Here is a 19,796-nt window from a genome sequence, read left to right as displayed (position 1 = left end):
TACAAACTGCTGGAGTAATAATAAGATTATGGACTTTCAAAACTAGTAGACTTGTGTTTACATCTTGGTGTTGTCCATTGGGTTTTCCTAATCTCCATCCTAATCTCTAACTCTAGAGATTATGGAATGAATGTTAGATTAAGCATTTAAAGTACTTCACACATAGTAGGCTCACAAAAAAGTTATCTCCTGTAGTAATTATTCCATTTAGCAGCAGGCAGTAGTTATTATACTTCTTATTTTTCTTCTTGGGGACAATGCATTTGATTGAATATCTGGCGTATAGCAAACTACGCCCAAGCCTTTAAGTAACTGTGGTAATTTCTTTTACTGTCAGAATGAAAAAGCAAATTGTCTCTTTTGGAGTCTGAATTTCCTAATTGCCATTTAGGAAGTCTAATATTGTTTACTGGTATTTATTTTTATATGTGTACATAATTGTGCTTGTGTGTAATTTGTAAATATTTGCATTAAAATGAAATTTTAGGAATGATAAACTGCGTTCTTCCAATATGTAATTATAGAAATTATGGATAATAACATTGCTTTATAGTAGTAATATGTATAGCAAAGTATAATAATTTGGAATCTACTACTTAGAATTTTTTTCATTCAAATTAAAGGACTTCAGTGTAAAGATATTTTTGAGTTTTATTTAAGGAAACATTATGTTTTTGTGTACCATAATATGTGAGTTTAATGAAGAATTAACTGTTTAATTTTCTCAGGGCCTCTGTTTATTATTGCCTGATTTTTTTTTTACGCTGTGTTCTGAAAGTTACAGTTTTTTTTCTTGAATGTTTAATAAATCAAGCTTTTCTTATTATAGGTTGGCTTGTGTCTGTTCTCTCCTCAACCTCCCTGAAAAATTGAGCATAGCTTGAGCAAAGTTTACTGGGCTAAGTCAGTATATATTCATGCCTTACAAATCTGCATGGTTACCTCTGTCTCCCTGGTGATACTGGGAGGTGCTATCTCACAGACCGCCGGTCGGCGAAGTAAACAGTTTATTCCCCTCTGTGTGCGGCTGTACCTGCAGGTGGCGCTCACAGTCACACGTACTCTCAGTGCCTCTAGGAGACAGTCACGTCCTGTAGGTTCTGGGTGGTGCTAGATCTTCACTGTTGAGTTCAATTTGCTGACCTTGTAAAATAAGCACTTTTTATTCCTGTTCCATCTCAGCTATTAGTAGGTGATAAATGTTGTAACATACATAATGGCAGGTGACAGGACCCTGTCCTTCTGAAGAGTTGTGGAACACTAGCCAGCCTTTCTGAGAACCCAGTAGTAGTCAGTTCATGAACTTGTGATTTGGTGAGGCAGCCCGGGGGGGCATCTTGCTGCTGGTTATGGAGCGGGATCTCTCAAGAAGATTCATATGAGACCAGGAAAGTTTGTGACATATTTTGTATTTTTATAGAATGGATTCTTGAGGGAGATTGAGCCTTATGAAATTTGTGTGGCTTTCCAACTATGAAATGCTCTGCTTATTGCTTTTCTAGCAGCTTTGCCTATAACAAAATACTCAGTAGGATTGTTAAGAGTTAAAGCTGGGTATTGAAATGATAGATTTGGCTTACTTTACTGACTTGGAGACTTTTAGAGGACAGGAAAATTGTACTAAAAGATTTGGAGATAAAGATATGTCATGCTTTTTTTTTAAAAAAGAATGTGTTACTTCTTCCATGTATATTATAATAAAAGTCAGTATGGGAAATAAGATTTGATACGTAATTATTAGAATTTTTGCTGAGAATTAATGTAATACATAAAACTTGGTCACTTATGTGCTGCTATTTTTTAATAGTAAAAACTTGACTGCTACTTACATATTTAAGATGCTTAGACTTTCTTAGTTTGGCTCTAAGACTTTAAAAAAGTCTGCTTTTGCTTACAGCGTGTCAGAGCTTTTGGAGAAACACGGACTGGAGAAGCCAGTTTCATTTGTGAGAAACACTCGGTCCAGCCCAGAAGAGGCACGCAAGCTGATGGTCAGGTTGACCAGGCACACCGGTCGGAAGTGAGTGACAAACTAATGGATACTTGGCATATTATTAAAAATAAGTACAGCTCTTTTTCACCTTTTTTCCCACTTCATTGAGTTTTAAATGACCCATAATAAATTGAACATATTTAAAGAGTGGAATTTGATAAGTTTTGATGTATGTATGTACCCATGAAACCATCCTTACATTCAAGATAATAAACATATCCATAACTTCTGAAAGTTTGCCCTTGCCCCTTTATAGTTCCCTCCCTCTGTTTCTCCCCATGAAAACCTTTCCTGCTCCACGCTAGCCCTGACCTACTTTTTTGTCCTTATGTATTACTTTGCATTTCCTAGAATTTAAAAGGAATCATACGTACACACTTTTTGGGGGCTGGGGGAGGTCAGCTTCTTTCACTCAGCACAGATGTTTTGTGATTCATCCATGTTATATTATGCTTCAATGATTTATTCCATTTTATTTGCTCAATAGTATTTCCTTGTGTAGATTTATCACATTTTTTATACAGTTTGAGCAAAGGACATTTGGGTGGTTTTGAGTTTCGGTTTTTACAAAAGAGGCTATGAGTTTCATGTACCCGTCTTTGCATGGACGTGTACTTTCTTCTGGATGAATCCGTAAGAGTGGATGGCAGGATCATAATGTGGGCAGGTGGTTAACTCTTCAGGGAACTACCGAACCGTCTTCCCCAGCGCTGGTGCCGTTTCACTTGGGAACCACTGGTGCGGGAGGGCCCCGCGGCTCCAAGTCCTCACCAGCACTTGATGTGGGTGGTCTTTGTAAGTCCGGCCCTTCCACCCGGTGTGTGTAGTGATGTCCGGTTTTGGTTTTAATGGCTTTCTCGAATGAGCATCTTTTTATTTAAAACACTTTTTTAATTGTTCAATTACAGTTGTCCCCATTTTTCCCCTATTGCTCTTCCTTGCTTGGCCCATCCCCTCCTCCCACATTCAGTCCTCCCCCCACGCTTTGGTGTTGTCCATGGGTCCTTATACATGTGCTTTGACTTGACCCTTTCCCTTCTTTCCCTGTTATCCCCCTCCCTGTTCCCCTCTGGTCACTTAGTTTCTTCTTCAGTTCAATGTCTTTGGTTATATTTTGCTTGCTTGTTTGTTTTGTTGATTAGGTTCCACGTATAGGTGAGATCATATGGTATTTGTCTTTCACTGCCTGGCTTGTTTCACTTAGCATAATGCTCTCCAGTTCTATTCATGCTGTCACAAAGGGTAGGAACTTCTTTCTTTCTGTTGCGTAGTATTCCATTGTGTAACTGTACTGAGGTTTTTTTATCCACTCATTTACTGATGGGCACTTAGGTTGTTTCCAGCACTTGGCTATTGTAAATTGTGCTGCTATGAACATTGGGGTGCATAGGTTCTTTTGGATTGGTGTTTCAGTGTTCCTAGGGTATAATCCCAGGAGGGGACTTGCCAGGTGAAAAGACAATTCCATTTTTAGTGTTTTGAGGGAATTCCCTACTGTTTTCCACAGTGGCTGCACCAGTCTGCATTCCCACCAACAGTGCACCAGGGTTCCCTTTTCTCCACAACCTCGCCAGCACTTGTTGTTTGTTGGTTTGGTTATGATGGCCATTCTGACAGGTGTGAAGTGGTATCTCCTTGTGGTTTTACAGTAATTTGCATCTTTGATGGCTAGTGATGTTGTGCATATTTTTATGTGCTCATTACCTATTTGCATATCTTTTATCATTTTTAAAATTAGGTTGTTTGTTAGATATGCTTTGCAAAGATTTTTTTCCTGTCTGTGCCTTATCTTTTCATTCTTTTATCTATGTCTTTTATAAGGAGCATACTTTAAAAATTTTGATGAAGTCCAGCATATTATTTTGTACTTTTGATTGTGCTTTTGCCATCATATGAGAAACTTTTGCCACAAAGATTTTTTCCTGCCATTTCTAGCAAAACTTTATATTTTGTAGATTTATAAAGTATGTCTTAAAGTTAGATAATATTAGTCTCCCAAGTTCGTTCTTTGTTTTCCAGATTATTTTGGGGGCCTTTGTATTTATGTATGAATTTTAAAATTAACTAGCCATTTTCTGCAAAAAAAATCATTTGGATTTTTGATGGGGATTATGTTGAATCTAAAGATTAATTTGGAGAGTACTGCTACCTTAAGTCAGTATTAAATCTCCCAATTAATGAATTCAGGATGTTTCTTTATTTACTTAGTTCTTTAATTTCTTTTAATGATATTTGCACTTTTCATTGTTTAAGTCTCATACTTTGTTAAATTTATTCCTAAGCATTATATTCTTTTTGGTGTTACTGTAAATGGAATTGTTTTTTCCATTTCTTTTTTTCAGATTGTTCATTTCTAGTGTGTAGAAATACACAATTGAATTTTGATATGCTGATCTTATGTCTTGCAATTCTGCCGGACTCACCTGTCACAGCTCCGGCGGGTGCTTCTGCAGACGCGAGGTCACGTCATCTGTGCCCAGGGTTGGCTTCCCTTCTTCCTTTCCGGTGTGTGTGCTTTTCATGTAATAATTCTCCCTTTCTTTCTACTGGCGTTCGCACGAGATGGTGTATGGGAGACAGCACGGTCTGTGGCTCCTCCCATTAGCGTGGTATGTCTTTTAATTAATTTGCGTTTTTGTATTTGGAGTGTGTTTCTTATAGGCAGCAAAAAACATGGGCCTTTTTGTCAAGATCTGATTTGGCGAGAGTCAAGCTGCCAGGTGCTGCTTACTGAAGCTGAGGGTTGGGAGGGAACTAATGCCCAGTATTCCCGTCCTCAAGTGATCGCAGCCACGGCATAGGAGATGGATACACCTGTACCTCCCAGGTGACTCCCGCCATCAGTGGGCAGTTGCTTATGTAATGCAGCCAAGAGTGGCTTTTTCAAGGAGCTCCCCTTCCTAAGAAGTTCCTCTTCATATCTGCCTCTCTTCCTCTCTGCCCCCTTCAGCGGCACCCTGTACTTAGTGACGTGTCTTATGGTTCCTTCTAGAGCATGAGCTTGTCCAGGGAGTGTTGTAGCCACCGCACATCTGCTGTGGAACCTTACATAGCAGTGCCCCTCTCTCAGTCGTTGTTAAATGAGCAATTTAGAAGAATTTGGTAACTTACACCTTAAGGTTTCTTTACAACTATAAAAGCATGGTCCAAGTTTCTGATCGTGCCAACTCTAGAACCTACTCTGCCATAAGAAATCTTTGTTGTTGCTGCTAGATTATCTGCCGTCTTTGCATTGAGCCTCTCAAACACTTCTGAAGTCCCGAAATCAATTTCTGTTCCTGGCGTTCTGCTTCCTGCACATGCGTAAGAAAACAGCCTCCTTTTTTCAAAGTAGTCAACTTAAAGGAGTCCTCACTCTTCCACATTTGCTTCAGCAGCTCTGCCCGCCGCACCTCCAGACTATTCTTATGCAGATTCCGGACGGTGGCAGCGTGGTTCCCAGCTCTGACACGAGTCAGGTTTTACCATCTTGAGCATCATATCACTTCTCCCTGGAAAATGCGCTTCTATTACAAAGCTGTACCTAATACATAATGTTTTTATTCAGAGATTTCTCTGAATTTGCATGATCTGAATGTGTTCATTTGCAGACCTCTTTCTTGCATAGTGTCTTCAAGTTCTATTCTTGGTTCCTCGTACTGAGTGTATTCTGAAAAGGCCATTGTAAATAATGTCCTATAATCTATTTTAATTAGAACCTGTACTTACAGCTAGCCGTGTGTGGGAAAACAATCATACCATCCGTCCTGGAGTTGGTGGCTTCCAGAGGAACAGCTGGGCCCCGTGAACTCGAAGCCAGCTGGACTGGGCCCCGCTCTGATTTTATCCGGCAGGTGCAAGGTGGACACTCACTGCGTCAGCCGTTTTGCCACTTCTCTGCAGCCGAATCTGAAAGAGCCTCTAATTCTCTGAGTCCCACCTAAAGAGTTCACAAGCCAGGGTCTCACTAGTGGGAAAATGTCAGGGATTATCTTCGAAGAGTTGAAAGTGTATCAGTTTCATGTCTTTGTATGCTGGAAAAAAAGGTTCCCCCTATGCCTGATTGCATATGGGGTGGAAGTAATTGCTTATTTTGTGTAATATAACATGCCGTAAGCGAATGAAGCATACGCTATTAATAGTTTTAGGTGAAGCACTCCTAAAGACTAGACTCTCACGGGAATGATCCCAGATATACCTTCGCCCCCGCCCCCCGCCCCCGCCCCCGCAGTGCTGTTATACACAGTTTGGTTGCCCTGTTCTGAACTGGTAAAGGAGAAGTTGGATGGAGAAGAAACAGTCACCTGGTGTTTGACTAACACAACACAAAACAAAGCAAAATCTGCCCTTTTCAAACAAGGAGATTCGTGACTATGTAGAACACCAAGACTACTAGAGGGCAAACGTGAGTGAGGGCCCCAAGCTCATGTGCACTCACCGGAGAGGAACGCCTGAAGAGGCAGAGGGGAGCCGGGCGAGCCTTCCTCCCACCACACGGGGTCAGTCAGCGTGTGTGTGACTCGAGAAGGACAAAGGGAGCATTTCTGTAACTTTCAGATTCATCCGTTCACATTTACTGAGTATTATTTTATACCCGGGAATGGGGGGAGTGTTTTTTCACACGTTTTTGTTTAAGTCGGTCCTCATGGTGCACCAAACGAGACTCTGAAGCTCGGAGAAGTTAAGAAACATTTCTAAACCCGTACGGCTAGTGGACCAGATTTGTATAGCGCTTAGGACCACGTTGCCTCCTCGGTGCCCGAGTTCTGTCGTAGCTAGTGGCATCCCTTCCTCGTCACTCTCTGAGCCGGGCCTTCAGGGAGGAAACTGGAAGTCGGGAGTAGTAAACGGCCTGCCTGCTCGTGGCGTGCAGCTAGCACGTGACCGCGGGTGGTTTGCTCTCAAAGCCCTTTCCCCATCTGCAGGCGAACATGAGCCATTATCTCGCCAACTCTGTAGCCCTGGATACTAGCCTGAAACGCTGTTTCGTCAGCTGGGTTGGGCAGCCCTCCGTGCTCGTGGGACACTGCCCCCTGGCGGCCACTTGCCTCTGGGCTGGAGGGATTGTGTATGCGCTAGAGCCCCGGACATGGTCCACAGGCTTTGGGCTCTCCTGAGCATGGCCACCGACAGGTCCCTCTTGAGGAGACCCTGAAAACTCTCCTTGTGGAGTTGTTCCAGAAGATCTTGGCTCTTGTGCAGCACGGAGCTTCTTTCTAGGCCGACAGCGGTAATCCCTGCCCCTACCCTGTGAGGAGGCTCTGTGTTCTTGCACCTGGGGAGAAGCAGGGCCATGTTGTCCGCTGCTCAGCGGGCTGCAGCAAGGCCCCCCGGAAGGAACAGCTGATGTCCCCTGCTGGTGGGCTCGTGCCACGCGGGGCCAGTGGTTGCCTCACGGGTCTGCGTGTGTAGTGGAAGCTAAGCAGGTGCCCTGCCGAGGGTGGTGGAGTGAAGAAGATGGGACTCGGGGCTGATTCTCCTGCTCCAGGTGCTTTTTCTGCTGGGGCAGGGCTGCTTTATTCTACCCTGGAAGCTCGCAGCTCGCTTACCTGTGCCATTGCCCTGAGATGCCGTTCCAGCCTTGTGTGTCTAGGTGGCTGACGAGGGAGCCTGCTCTGGCAGCGTCTCCAGCACTGACGCCTAGCCGCCCGGCCTTTGCCTCAGTCTGCCATCAGAGTTTGTTCCTGGGCATTCGGATGAGACAGGTCTCTGTTGGTTATTTGGGAGAGATCTCACGACTTACTGCTTTCCTCTCCCCTTTCCGCCCACAGGCAGCCCCCGGCCAGCGAGTCTCACTGGAGAACGCTGCTCCAAGACATGCTGACTATGCAGCAGAACGTCTACACGTGCCTGGAGTCTGATGCCTGCTACGAGGTAACCCTACGTGTGTAGCTTGCTTCCTTTCGACTTAGAAATGTTGGTGATTACAGGTCCGTTATTGGGGGTGAAGGTGAGGAGCATGAACTTCACTGTAAGCAGTGCTGCTGAATGATAAGTGGCGGGTGGTTGAGTCGGGTTTTGTGGTTTGAAAGCGCTCCTGCCTCACGACCTGTGTTGTGTGTCTCTGTTCATTGTGGCGCCACTTGGTTAGGGGTTGACGGGCCTCCGCTGGGAAGCTCTGACTCGCGCTGGACGCCTCGCACTCCCACAGAGGCGGCCACTGGAGCTTACTTCACGTGCCTGAGAAAGTCCGTCAAGCCCGTCCCGTCTTTCTCGCCCTTAAATTGAAGTGACCCTCTGCGCTGTCCCCCTGATTGCAGATCTCTCAAATTCACGCCGACTCAGACTCTTCCTCTAAAAACAGGCCTTTTCACGACACTTCCCTTCTTAAAACTGGCTGCTCGTTTCCTATCAGTTGTCAGAAAGTGTCCACACTTCTGGCCGTGGCTTGAAAGCTGCAACAGATTCCCGCCTCCCTGTCCCCTCCCCACCAGGTCACCAGGTCACCAGGCTCCCCGAGCCCCACTGGCTCCCTCGGATCTGCACATGCACCCCCTCCCCACACCGTGCGGCTTCCTGTTTCCACGGCCGCTCACATCGCTCCCTTTGCCTGGATGTGTTCATTTCTGTTTATTTGAGAATTGTGGCAACTTTCAGGACTCAGCTCACTAACGACGCCCTCTGTGAAGCCTTCTTTTGTCCTGTAGTATACCTGGTCTTTCTCCGCAGGGCGGTCACTTGTTTCTGCGTGTGCTTCTCCCACTTGGTCCTGAGCCCCTGGGTAGGTGCCCACACCAGGTTCGTGCTCAGGGCCACCAGTGCAGGCCAGAATGCCGGGGACGCAGAGCACAAGCCCGGGAGGGCCCCTAAGGGGCCGGGGGGACAGCTGGCGGGGACTCACTATTCTGGGACATTAAGTGCATTACCACCAAATTTCTCACCGTTTCTATGGAAAAATAATGTAAATAGCCCATTTATAATTTTCAGTCTAAAAGAGTGTTCTCATTTGAATTCTCCTGTTGAGTACGCCAGCTACAAAATAGAGACTGTTTCTTGTGTCATGGTGCTCTGCAAAGCATGACCCAGTAATGAAACGAGAGTTATAAAAATAGGCCTCAATTTTATGAAATAGGTTGGTATTTTCATTCAATGTGATTTTAACAAAAGAGCATGGAGACTGTTGAGAAACGAATGGCTTTAAATTGGAGCTTCAGATTCTTAAACCCTTGAATGAGGGTGAAGTTCGTATTTATGGCTCCAGCCTGAGACCCCGGACAGCTGCCAGCAGCTCCTCCTTTTGTAGCCAGTGCAGACCCTGGGACCCGGCTTCATGGGGTACAGTCGGGGTGCCGAATGCCATCGGCAGTTTGTCTGCAGCGGTGTTCTTCGGTCGGAGGGGCGTTGTTCTGTTTTCCTGTTTCCGATTCCGATCGGAAAATAGGCGACAAGCGTATTACCCTTGACCTTGCTCCTGTGCAATCCGCCATAAACAGCTTGACATGTTCGATCTCTGGGGATATGTTAACACCTTTTTATCGGGCTTTGCTATTTCAGTGACTTCTGGCCATTAGTTCCTCCCCTTTGAGAAAACGTTTGAAAGCATTTCACAACAGCTTTGAAGTGGTTCTAGAAGAAGGCAGTAGAGATTTGGCAAGTGTACATGGTTAAATATCGTTTAGCACTTTTAAATTAGGCTACATTGTCACACTGACTTATGGCCATTATATTAGGTTTTGTTGTCCTTGGACAACAAATAATAACAATAGTTTGAAGGCTCCGTGACACAGTTTTGACAATGTCTTACAGCCTACGGAGTAGAAATTTATATTTTTCATTTTACCAAAACCTCTTCACGTCTGGAGTGAGGGCATTCTGTTTTCCAGTATTGGGCATTATTAACTCCCACGGCTTACTTGCATGAACCAGAGGAACAGAGAAACTGTTACATCCGAGTCGCGTGGTCACTTGGAATATGCCGTTTCCCTTGCAAGATAGAAGCGATTAGGGTGGCGCGTTGATGACATGTGCTTTCTGTTGCAATATGTATTTTATAGCAGATCCTTCTTAGATGTTAATAATTTTGTTCTTACCAGTAAGTTCAGTCAAGGCCTGTCTGAAGATACCTGCCCCAGAAGTCTAGAAACATGAAAATCGGACAGTCTTACCTAATTATAGGGATTGTTTCTTCATGAAATCCTTTTTTTCCCATCTCTTTTATTTTTGTCTTCATCCCACAGTGGCATTCTTGGGAAAAGCATTCTCAGGGAAGTTCCTGTACTGATTCTGTATTGATCTTAGTAGTGTAGGTTCAAAAGGCTCTCTTTAATTCTTTTCTGAAATAAATAATCTTAATTATAGAAAAAATTTATGTTAACTGATGCTGTTAGTTGCCTAGTAGAATATAGTGATATTTACATCAATAACCTTTATCAGTGGCTGTTGTTTTATTTAAATAGTTTGAAATGTGCAGACTGGGAAAAAGCTCAATGTTATATGGTATATTTTAATTTTAATGGCTAGGTGTAAGTGTCATATTTGTAGGTTGGCTACAAAGTTGAATCCAGTTGCTTTAAGCAGTCATGAATTATGTGTATTATGTTCAAATTTTTATTTTTAAAAATTGAAATGGTTGTAAGTAGTTTAAATGGAGTGGCATGGCCTTGTTGAGCATAGGACAAGATGTCTGATAGACCCTGTTTTGTTTTGTTTTTTAAAGATTTTATTTATTTTAGACAGAGGGGAGAGAGAAAGAGAGGGAGAGATACATCAATGTGTAGTTGCCTCTTGCACGCCCCCTACTGGGGACCTGGCCCACAACCCAGGCACTTGTCCTGACTGGAAATCCAATCGCTGACCTTTTGGTTTGCAGGCCAGTGCTCAAGCCACTGAGCCACACCAGCCAGGGTGATAGATAGATCCTGTTTTTAATGAGAATGAACTTTAGATAGTTTACTTAAATATTCATCATGACACAAAATATTATGTTTTTTTAAAAATTTTTATTTATTTATGTTTGGAGAGGGAAGGGAGGGAGATAGAGAGAGAGAGAAACATCAATGTGTGGTTGCTGGGGGTTATGGCCTGCAACCCAGAAATGTACCCTGGCTGGGAATCGAACCTGCAACACTTTGGTTAGCAAGCCCACGCTCAATCCACTGAGCTACGCCAGCCAGGGCTACAAAATATTATGTTTAATATAGTTTTGTTTAGTTGAATTATTCTTTCCAGGAGGGGGATTTTTTAATTGAGGTGGAATTTACATAACACAAAGTTAACCATTTTAAAGTGTGCTTCATTGTCATTTCGTGCATTCACAACACTGTGCAACTGCTACCTCCAGACTGGATGTATTTTTAATTTACTTCATTTGGAAACAGAGCCTTCTTTGGGTTGAGAACCCGAACGTCCTGTTTAAAGCACTAATTCTAGGTTCTCGTTTTGCCCAGATATTCGCAGAAAGCCTCCTGTGCTCCAGCCGCCTTGAAAACATCCGCCTGGCGGGGCAGATGATGCACTGCCATGCGGGGCCCGACAGCCCGCCGGCGGGCGCCGCCCAGAAGGGGAGAGCCCCGTACAGGGTGCAGTACGACAGGAGCACGGACTTGGTGCTGGCTGCCAGCCGCGAGTACTTCAATTCTTCCACCAACCTCACTGACAGCTGCATGGACCTGGCCAGGTGGGGCGCTCTGTGCTCTTCAGACGGGGAGGGGGGCCGCCAGGGGCCACCGACCCAGTTTTTGGTTTTGTTCTTTAGCTCGCGGAGCACGTTATCCCAGGTATAAACTGACTGTGCTGTATGGGCACACTTAGTTCGTACCTGAATAGGGAAAAGAAAGCTGAATTGTGTTAGGAATAGCCCTCGACTTCCTCAGGACCCTTCTTTCCCAGCACACTTTCCCGTGGTCGTTTTTGCCCATTGTCTGTAAGGTTGTGTCCTCCTCTTCTGTCGGGAGAGGTTCAGGTGACGGCCCGAAAACGTCGGTTCCAGCGGTTCCCAGCACATTTAGGTGATGTCTGTGTCCTTCCTGTGGTTTCCGCTCTGTTTAGGGACAGCAGACCTGATTAGGTGAAAAAGCTCACAGCTCCCTTCGGGGTGGAAACTTCTGGACTGTGAATATAGTTCTCCTGCCTGTCGCGCTGGAAATGTAGTGGTCGCCTTTTCACCGTTGATTCTTAGGAGCTTTTGTTACTTAGGGACATTTGCCCTTTGTCTGTCTTAAATATTTTAGCTGTGTTGCCAAGTTTTTATTATATATGATTTATCTTTTAAATTGCTGTTAAATTTTTTTTAAAGATTATTACTTATGGTTTTGTTCTTTTGTATCTTCCTTTGGACGGTCCTTAGTTCCCAAGACCATTAAAATCGTTTTCCATATTGTTTCTTACTACTTTGATGGTTTTAATTTTACACTGAAATTTTAGGCCCATTTGGAATTTATTTTGGGGCTTAATGAGACGTAATGATTGGGGAAGCTTGTTAGATTTATTTTTCCCTGAAACGACTAGTAGTTTCAACTCTAGCAAAACTTAAAGGTAACTTTTTTCAGTGATACCTTACCACTGAGAGAACCGTGTCTTCTCAAACCATGTTTTTGAATTTGACAAAGTTGTTTGAATAGTAAATTCTTGATTCTGTCCCAAGGGATTGCATTTCAGGTGATGAAAATACCAAATAGAATTCTCTTGGCAACTGGGAGGAACTTGACCAACATCATTTCCCCTTCATTCCACCCCTTCTTTTGCCACAAGGACACGCCTTAATTTTAAAAAGACACCATATTAATATAAGGGGGCACCAAACTGATTGAGACCTGTGAGCCTGGATGTATTTAAATGTTCATGGTTGCATTACATATAGAAAATAGTCCATACATTCTTGTGTATTAACTCATATTTCTTAGTGAGGAAGCACTGCATTACAAGACAAAATAGTCAAACAATACAGAAATATATATATATATATATGAGTGACAGTGTCTCTCTCTTCACTCTTGTTTCCCTGACTTTATCCTCAACTATTTTTCAAATCATTTTCCTGTGTAGCCTTCCAGAATATGAAATGTTGTCCTCTTCTTTCTTCAATCACAAATAAGTGTTGACTACTTCTACGTACCTTTGTGTATTTTTTTTTATTTACTACCTATATTGAACATTTTTCCATACGAGTACGTATTGGTTTGTTTTGTCTTTGTTGATAGTTGTCCAGTACTCCATTGCTTGACTTTTATAGAATTGATTGATTAGTTCCTGATTTAGTGTATTTCCTTTTACTTTAAAAGCGTCGTGGTAGCGAACATTCATCATGATGCTTGAGCATGCACGAGCGTAGCTGCATGCATTTCTCAGCCTGGGTCTCCTGGGTTCAAAGGAAAGTGCGGCTGGAATGTTGGTAGGTGCCACAGAGCTGTGGATGCATCAGCAGTGTGTGCTAGTCCCAGTCTGGTCTCAGTCCTGTTATTTTACAGGAGCAGGGGACGCCTGTGTCTGTCACTCAGTCGTATAGGGTGCATACTGTGGCCTGTGGGTCTCTATCGGATGACACGTGACTTCAGCATTGATTAGCTCTTTGTGGTCTAGTCTCGTGTTCCAGTGTTGTTCTACATGCACCTTTTAGAAAGTAACCTTATTCGTTAATTAAAATACTTATGGATTGCACTTAGGTTGGCAAATCACGTTCTCCTGTATTTATCTCAGCGCTGAATTACCAACCGCTTCTTCCTTTTCGATGAGGAACATGTCTCCTGCAGTTCGCTAGGGTATTCTTTTTTCAGGTTCGGGGGAGACAAAACGACTAAATCAAGACATTTCTGTTTTTGCAATAATGGCTGGAAGCCATCCGCCTCCCGCCTGTGTTTCTATCCCTCCTGATACCTCGCTTCCTGCCACGGGTACCGTCACTGTCAGCGTAACCCTGCTCAGTCCACGTCACCACGTCTCAGGGCTTCAGTTCTGCTTCCTTAAGAAGCAGATGATGGCATTTGCCTGTCTCACAGGCCCGTCCTGAGGATTGAGAGAGAAGGCAGGAAGCATCTGCAGAATACTTGGAAAGCAGTGGGTTTGATGAATGTGTCAGATCTCCTGTTCCCAAGCATGTGTCACGGCTTTAAGACCCGGATCTCCTTTCTCTCAGGTGCTGCTTACAGCTGATAACAGACAGACCCCCTGCCATTCAGGAGGAGCTGGATCTCATCCAGGCCCTGGGATACCTCGAGGAGTTTGGGGTCAAGATCCTGCCTTTGCAAGGTGAGTCATCTGCTTAGGGTTACACTGTTCCCATATGTTTTATCAGTTTCCCAGCGTTCCTCTTTAGTTTTTTAAAGTAAAGAGTCCCTTTGGTTATTTCATCCATGAGCCATAGATCCCGTCCAATTTTTCACATGAAATTTAAGTGGAAACCACCCCTCCCCCCAAAAGAGAGAACCAACGTTTTATCACAATTTTATTCTTGAAATTCACAGGTGTGACACTGAAAGAAATAACGTTAGTACCAGCAGGGAGCCCCTGGGATAAAAACAAAAATAGAAATTGGGGATTATGGATGAGCACTTCAGATTTACATCAGTTTTAGATACAATTTGTTTCAGTTGCATAGGTCTAGATATAACTATAAATGGAAATAGTTTTTTTTTAATGATTACTGCAGAGTATTTTTAATTAAGTTGACACCGTTATTTTAAAAGAGGGAATGGCAGGAAGTTCCTGTTCGGAATTTATTTTTTAGCAATATCTTAACATTGCTCAAGATCTTTTACCTAAATGCAAATGTCAGGTAAGTACGAGTCATACCCCAGTGACTTGTCATTGTCTGCTTTGTGCCTGTCCCAGTGCCCCCGCCCTTGGCTGGCAAGTGGGAGGGTGGCTTCTGTTGCTGAGACCCCGGACTCAGTGCCCTGGGGAAGAGGGCGGCTTGGTTAGTAGCAGCATGTGTGCTTGGCTGCAGTGTGACCTCCCGTCCTTGTCCTTGACTGTGGAAATGCTTGGAATTGGGGGCAGGAAGGGATAGCTGAATTCCTTCCATCTCTCTGTGCTTTGGTAAATTTTCACCAAAATTGTCTTTCCTCTTTTTTTTTTTTTTTTAAATTCCCAGTACCTGTGGACAAAGGTGTTTGTTTCAGGTTTCTCGGTGTCTGTCCTCAGTAGTGTTGGCGTCAGACGGATCTCAGCAGATGCTGTAGGGAAGGAGTGTTTCCATGTGGCTCCCCATTGCAGATCTGCTGGAAATTAAAGTTCTGCTTGTCAGACAGATTCATTAGATCTGAAAAGGTGGTGTTACTACTACCTTGGGTTTCATTGTTTGGAAATACTTTGTTCATGATTGTGAATATCCCGAAGCATCTTCAACAAGCTTATTCAAGGTGATTGTTAAATCACTAGGAAATTCTATTTAGTTAGGCCATTCATATAATTTTTGAGCTGAGAGCTTCTTAAAATTGTGAAGATTTGTCAGAGTTATTAGAAAAGCATTTTCAGTTGATTCTCAAATGTCTTTTAATTATTAACGACCTTCCCAGTAGCATTTATATTTGTAATTGAAGTTTTCAGATGCTGGAGAGTCTAGAGGACGGCAGAACTTTTGCCCTTCTTATCTCATTAGTCCAAATGATTATAGCTTTGACTGTGTGTGTGAGAGAGTGTCTATATTTTAGCTAGTTATATCATCCAACCAAATGGATGTACCACAAAAAAATTTTCTTGCAGATGCACTGAATTTTGAAATATTAAAGTAGCTCTGATTTTCCGTGGTACTCTAACTATGGGCAGAATTTTTGCTGGCAGCGTTTGCTCAGCAGCTGGTGGGTGTGCCTGTCTGCAACCAAACTTACAGTCCTGCCGCAGCTGTTGAGAATTCCCTGACGTAGGGAGCATCTTAAGAAGGACATTTGCTTTGCTGTCTTGACAGCTTTTCAGCCTCATGGTCTGATGTGGAGTTTCTATTAGAATGACTGTCAGAAAATCTTCTGGATGAGGAAATGGGATATTTCCTTCCTATACTGTTGTGTTTATGCCACAGATATGCTTTAAGCTTCAGCTGTTTTTGTATCAATCAGTGATACAGGACAGAGTAACTTGATATTTCAGATTTATGGTCCGGATATTTTATTGTCGTCAGTGGACAACAGTTTGTTTTGTCACTTGGCTTTGTTTTAAAGCCTTCTTTGCCTTCCCTTCAGGAGTTACCGTCCCTCACCAGGAGAAGACCAGTGGTACTAGCTAAGTTGTAATTACAGTCATACCTCGGTACTCGCCGGCCTCGGAACTTGTCAAACCCTGTGCTCGTTGCATTTTGACGAGAAGAGAGGGTCTCGGCACTCGGCACTTGCCCGGCACTCGCAGGCTCCGGCCCTCGTCACCAGGTCCGGAGCACAGACCTTGGGTCCCGTGCTTGTGGAGTAACGCGAGTCTGATCTGCCTCGTGTTTTGGAGAGAAGTCCACAGTAGGGTCGCTGTGCCAGCGGGGGCACGGGTAGCCGTGCGGAAGTGCCCAGTGTACATGAAGTACTTTGGAAGAAGAGGGCCTGGTATTTGCAGCTTATTCTCAGATGGTTCAGAAAAAATAGATGCATACATATACTTCATATTTGTGCGTGTGTATGTGCGGGGGTGTGCACACGTGTGGGTGGAGCGAATTACGGATTCTCGGGTAGTTAATCTTGGCAGAAAGTGTAAGGCGACTCTTTATACTATTCTTGAAACGTCTTTTGTAGGTTTGAAATCCAATCATAATAAAGACTTACCAGTAAGAAGAGCCCTTTCCAAATAAAAGCCACCCCCTCTCTCCTTTATCTTGCCAACCCCTGGGCCCCCTCCTGCCTCCCTAGGGGAAGCTGTGGGAGGACGTGGATGTATGAGATGCAGTTATGGATAAAGGGTTGAAAGGGCAGAAGACATTGAAGGGGCGGTGTTGAATTGGGGTCCCATCATTTTTCAGTGACCTTGGCCAAAGTACTTAACCTCTCTGTACCTTAGTTTCTTCCCTTGAGGATAACAGCACCTGTTCTGCCTTGTAGGTTAGTATAATAGAGCACCTGCAACAGTGCCTGGGACCACGTCCTATCCATCTAGTGCCCTTTCCTTCATGGGGGTGGTTACTGTCGCGTTTACCAGGGCTGAGCCTCCCCGGCCGTGCCTGCCTCCTAAGGATTGCAGCCTGCACAGACCTCACCCTTCCTAGCGGCCCATGGTGCTCTTTAGCTAGCAGCTCCTTTCTTCCCTCATTCCAAGTGTTCCTAGCGACCTCCCGGCATGACTTGCTGTGATGAGCACGTGCGATTTTCTCGCAGCTGGCGTAAGTGAGAGCCCTGGGTCTGTTTTGGGAGAGGGGTTCACACATCGGAGCAGTGAGCGCTCTCAGGGCTCCTGCCGCCCGCTCTGGGCATCGTGATGTTCGTGGAGATGGGAAACGGAGGTGTGGAACGTAGGTCGACTTGGGTCAGGTGAGGTGAGGTGGGGACAGGTGTAACAGGAAGTATGTGAGCTTTTAAAGATAGATACTATCTTTTTAAAAATTTTCCCGAAGGCCTGACATGGCACTTGAGAATGTGACACTTTTCGCCACCTGCAGAAAGCCCGTTCATTCGCTGTTGCAGAAGCGTGGTGACAGCAGAGACTCACGTTGTGCCTTATTTATTCAGAAGCCACGATAATGTTAACATTAGAACCGGAGGCTGCCCCGGTTTCCACCGGGTCTGGTTGCCTCATGTTAGGAAGGTCGTGATGACACCCGCTGGCAGTGCCCCCAGCCACCAGTCTTTATTCAGACCGTCTCTCTTTGCAGTGCGGCTGTGCTCCGACCGGGTGGGCCTCATCAAGGAGTGCGTTCGCCAGGCCCCCACGTGCTACAAGCAAGCCGCCAAGCTGCTGGGCCTTGCTGAGCTGCTGAGGGTGGCCGGTAAGTGTGGAACGCTGAGCCGCAGGGTGAGGCTTCTGGGTGGTCCTCCTCGTCGTCCTAGGCGAGAGCATCAGAATGCGGACTTACGGGTGGCAGCATGGCTCTTCCGGTAAAGATTTGTCCTTTCTAGCAAGATTGGCATATTACAGAAATGTCACATGGACCTCTCCAGAGTACTTCTGGAGTGCCCTTTTGGCGTGACAGCTGGTTTCTGCTAGAGCAGTGGGTTCAGCAGGGAGCAAGGAGGGACCCGCAGGTGCCTTTCATGGCCTTGTGTGGGAAGTCCCACCCCGCCCTTTCCACCTCCTTCTGTCTGCAGGAAGTGGGTCACTAACCGGCCTCCACGCAGGGGGGGGGGGGCTTTGAGCCCCGTCTTCAGCAGAGAGGGGAGAGGGTCAGAGACTCTGTGGACGTAGCGTGAATCATGTTTCGTCTGCTCACAGCCTCGTCCTGTTGTCGCCGGTGCTCTCGTCCTCAGACCAGACATCGAGTCGTTTTCTGGGAGAGACGTCCCGTCTCACCCCACTCCTGGCTGTTCCCCCAAGAGTCGTGTTTTCCTCTCCCCGTAACCTTCCTCTAGACATCATTCAGCCTGTTTCGGCTGTGCCTTTCCTCGTACCCACCTGCTCAGATGGAGCATTCTAGAATTAGGAGCAGATAAATATTGTACTTGGGACTCCAAGATGCCTGACCCATCTTCCCATAAAGGTTTACACGAAAACCACAGTAGTTCTCATGGGGCACTTGTACACTTAACCCCAGTTCCTTGCCACCGTGCCCCTGACAGCAGAGACAGGGAGCCCGTTTTGAACACGAGGAAATAGGAAGAGAGAAGTTAAACAATTTGTTCCTTACTTTGAATCCTCTGCTCTCACCATACCGTTCCATCTTTTAAGACATTGGATGCTGGTAATCAGTGGACCCTCATTTAAAGGCAGCTAATGTGCTAGGGGCTCTAATAATTACATCTGTAAAATACCATCGTAACACCTGGATTAGTATTTTATGGTCTAGCCATGTGGACCCCTGGGAAAAAATCATACCTGGCCCTTTCATTTTTGATTTAGATGTTTTGAATAAATGTAAACATTTCAGGAGTATTATCTAGGAAATGGGTTTTTTGTTAAGTGCATATGTCCATTTATTATTGATAAACTGATACAGACTCTTCCGTTCCCCATATTATGTGTTACTGTAGGGGCGGAAAAGTTTTCCCTTCTTCTAGATTGTTTGGCGTGTCTAATAATCAATTTGACATAAAAAAGGTAACAGGAGGAACACAAACTTAATCTCTCACCTACGGGACCCGTAAAGACATGAGATGCCACGGCAGCCAGGCGGTGGCGCTGACCATCCCGAGCGAAGGGGAAGCGGGCAGGGCCCGGGCCTCAGTGGGGGGAGGTGGACAGTTCACAGGACGAGGGGAAGAGCAGACGTTTGGTCCACAAATGTTTGTCGGCCCTGCACGTGGTCCTTCTAGTGGAAAAGTCACCTCTGATCATTACCCTCTTCCTGGTGCAGGCCCCCTCTCTAAATTCCTTCAGGTGGGAGAGGGGGAGAGAAAAGCACTTCTGAGTCAGTGGGTCTTGGTTGTCTTCAGTGTAGAACGGTCCGAGTACCACAGTGGCGTGTCACGGGGCGGCCTGTCCCGTTCCCATTAATGTGTGTTCCGCAGCCCGAGTGTGCTCGCGTGGCACGATGAGTCTTAATGCTCTTTTGAAAAGGCATTTTTTAGACCCTCTTGGGCCAGTACTTAGCTTAGATTTTATTTAAACCTTTGAAGCACAGAGGGAAGATTCGTGGGGACATTTTATTTTACTTTACCTATCCTATCCTGTTTTCATCAGGCCATGCACATTGTCTTCATTGTAACTTTTGAACTATGTGTCTTGACACTGAAGACCACATTCCGAGTTGACTCTGTGCCCATTTCACTGGGGACGTTTGCCTGAGCCTCTGTTACGCACACGACCTGGTGCTGGGCACGGGGACTCC

At 45.0% G+C, this 19,796-nt stretch overlaps 1 protein-coding gene across 1 annotated transcript in view; it reads left to right on the top strand.

The window, feature by feature from the left end:
* Window positions 1–19,796, top strand: part of NBAS (NBAS subunit of NRZ tethering complex) — a 239,213-nt gene that overhangs the window by 106,709 nt on the left and 112,708 nt on the right. The window contains exons 28-32 of the mRNA XM_028515331.2: window positions 1,898–2,020; window positions 7,744–7,846; window positions 11,359–11,588; window positions 14,043–14,155; window positions 17,688–17,801. Coding sequence (XP_028371132.1) covers window positions 1,898–2,020; window positions 7,744–7,846; window positions 11,359–11,588; window positions 14,043–14,155; window positions 17,688–17,801 — 683 coding nt within the window. The remainder of the gene's footprint in view (window positions 1–1,897; window positions 2,021–7,743; window positions 7,847–11,358; window positions 11,589–14,042; window positions 14,156–17,687; window positions 17,802–19,796) is intronic.

The sequence above is a fragment of the Phyllostomus discolor genome, chromosome 6 (genome assembly GCF_004126475.2).
Source record: "Phyllostomus discolor isolate MPI-MPIP mPhyDis1 chromosome 6, mPhyDis1.pri.v3, whole genome shotgun sequence".
In the NCBI taxonomy this organism is placed as follows: Eukaryota; Metazoa; Chordata; class Mammalia; order Chiroptera; family Phyllostomidae; genus Phyllostomus; species Phyllostomus discolor.
Note: the sequence above shows the minus strand (reverse complement) of the source record. Positions and strands in the feature narration are given on the sequence as shown.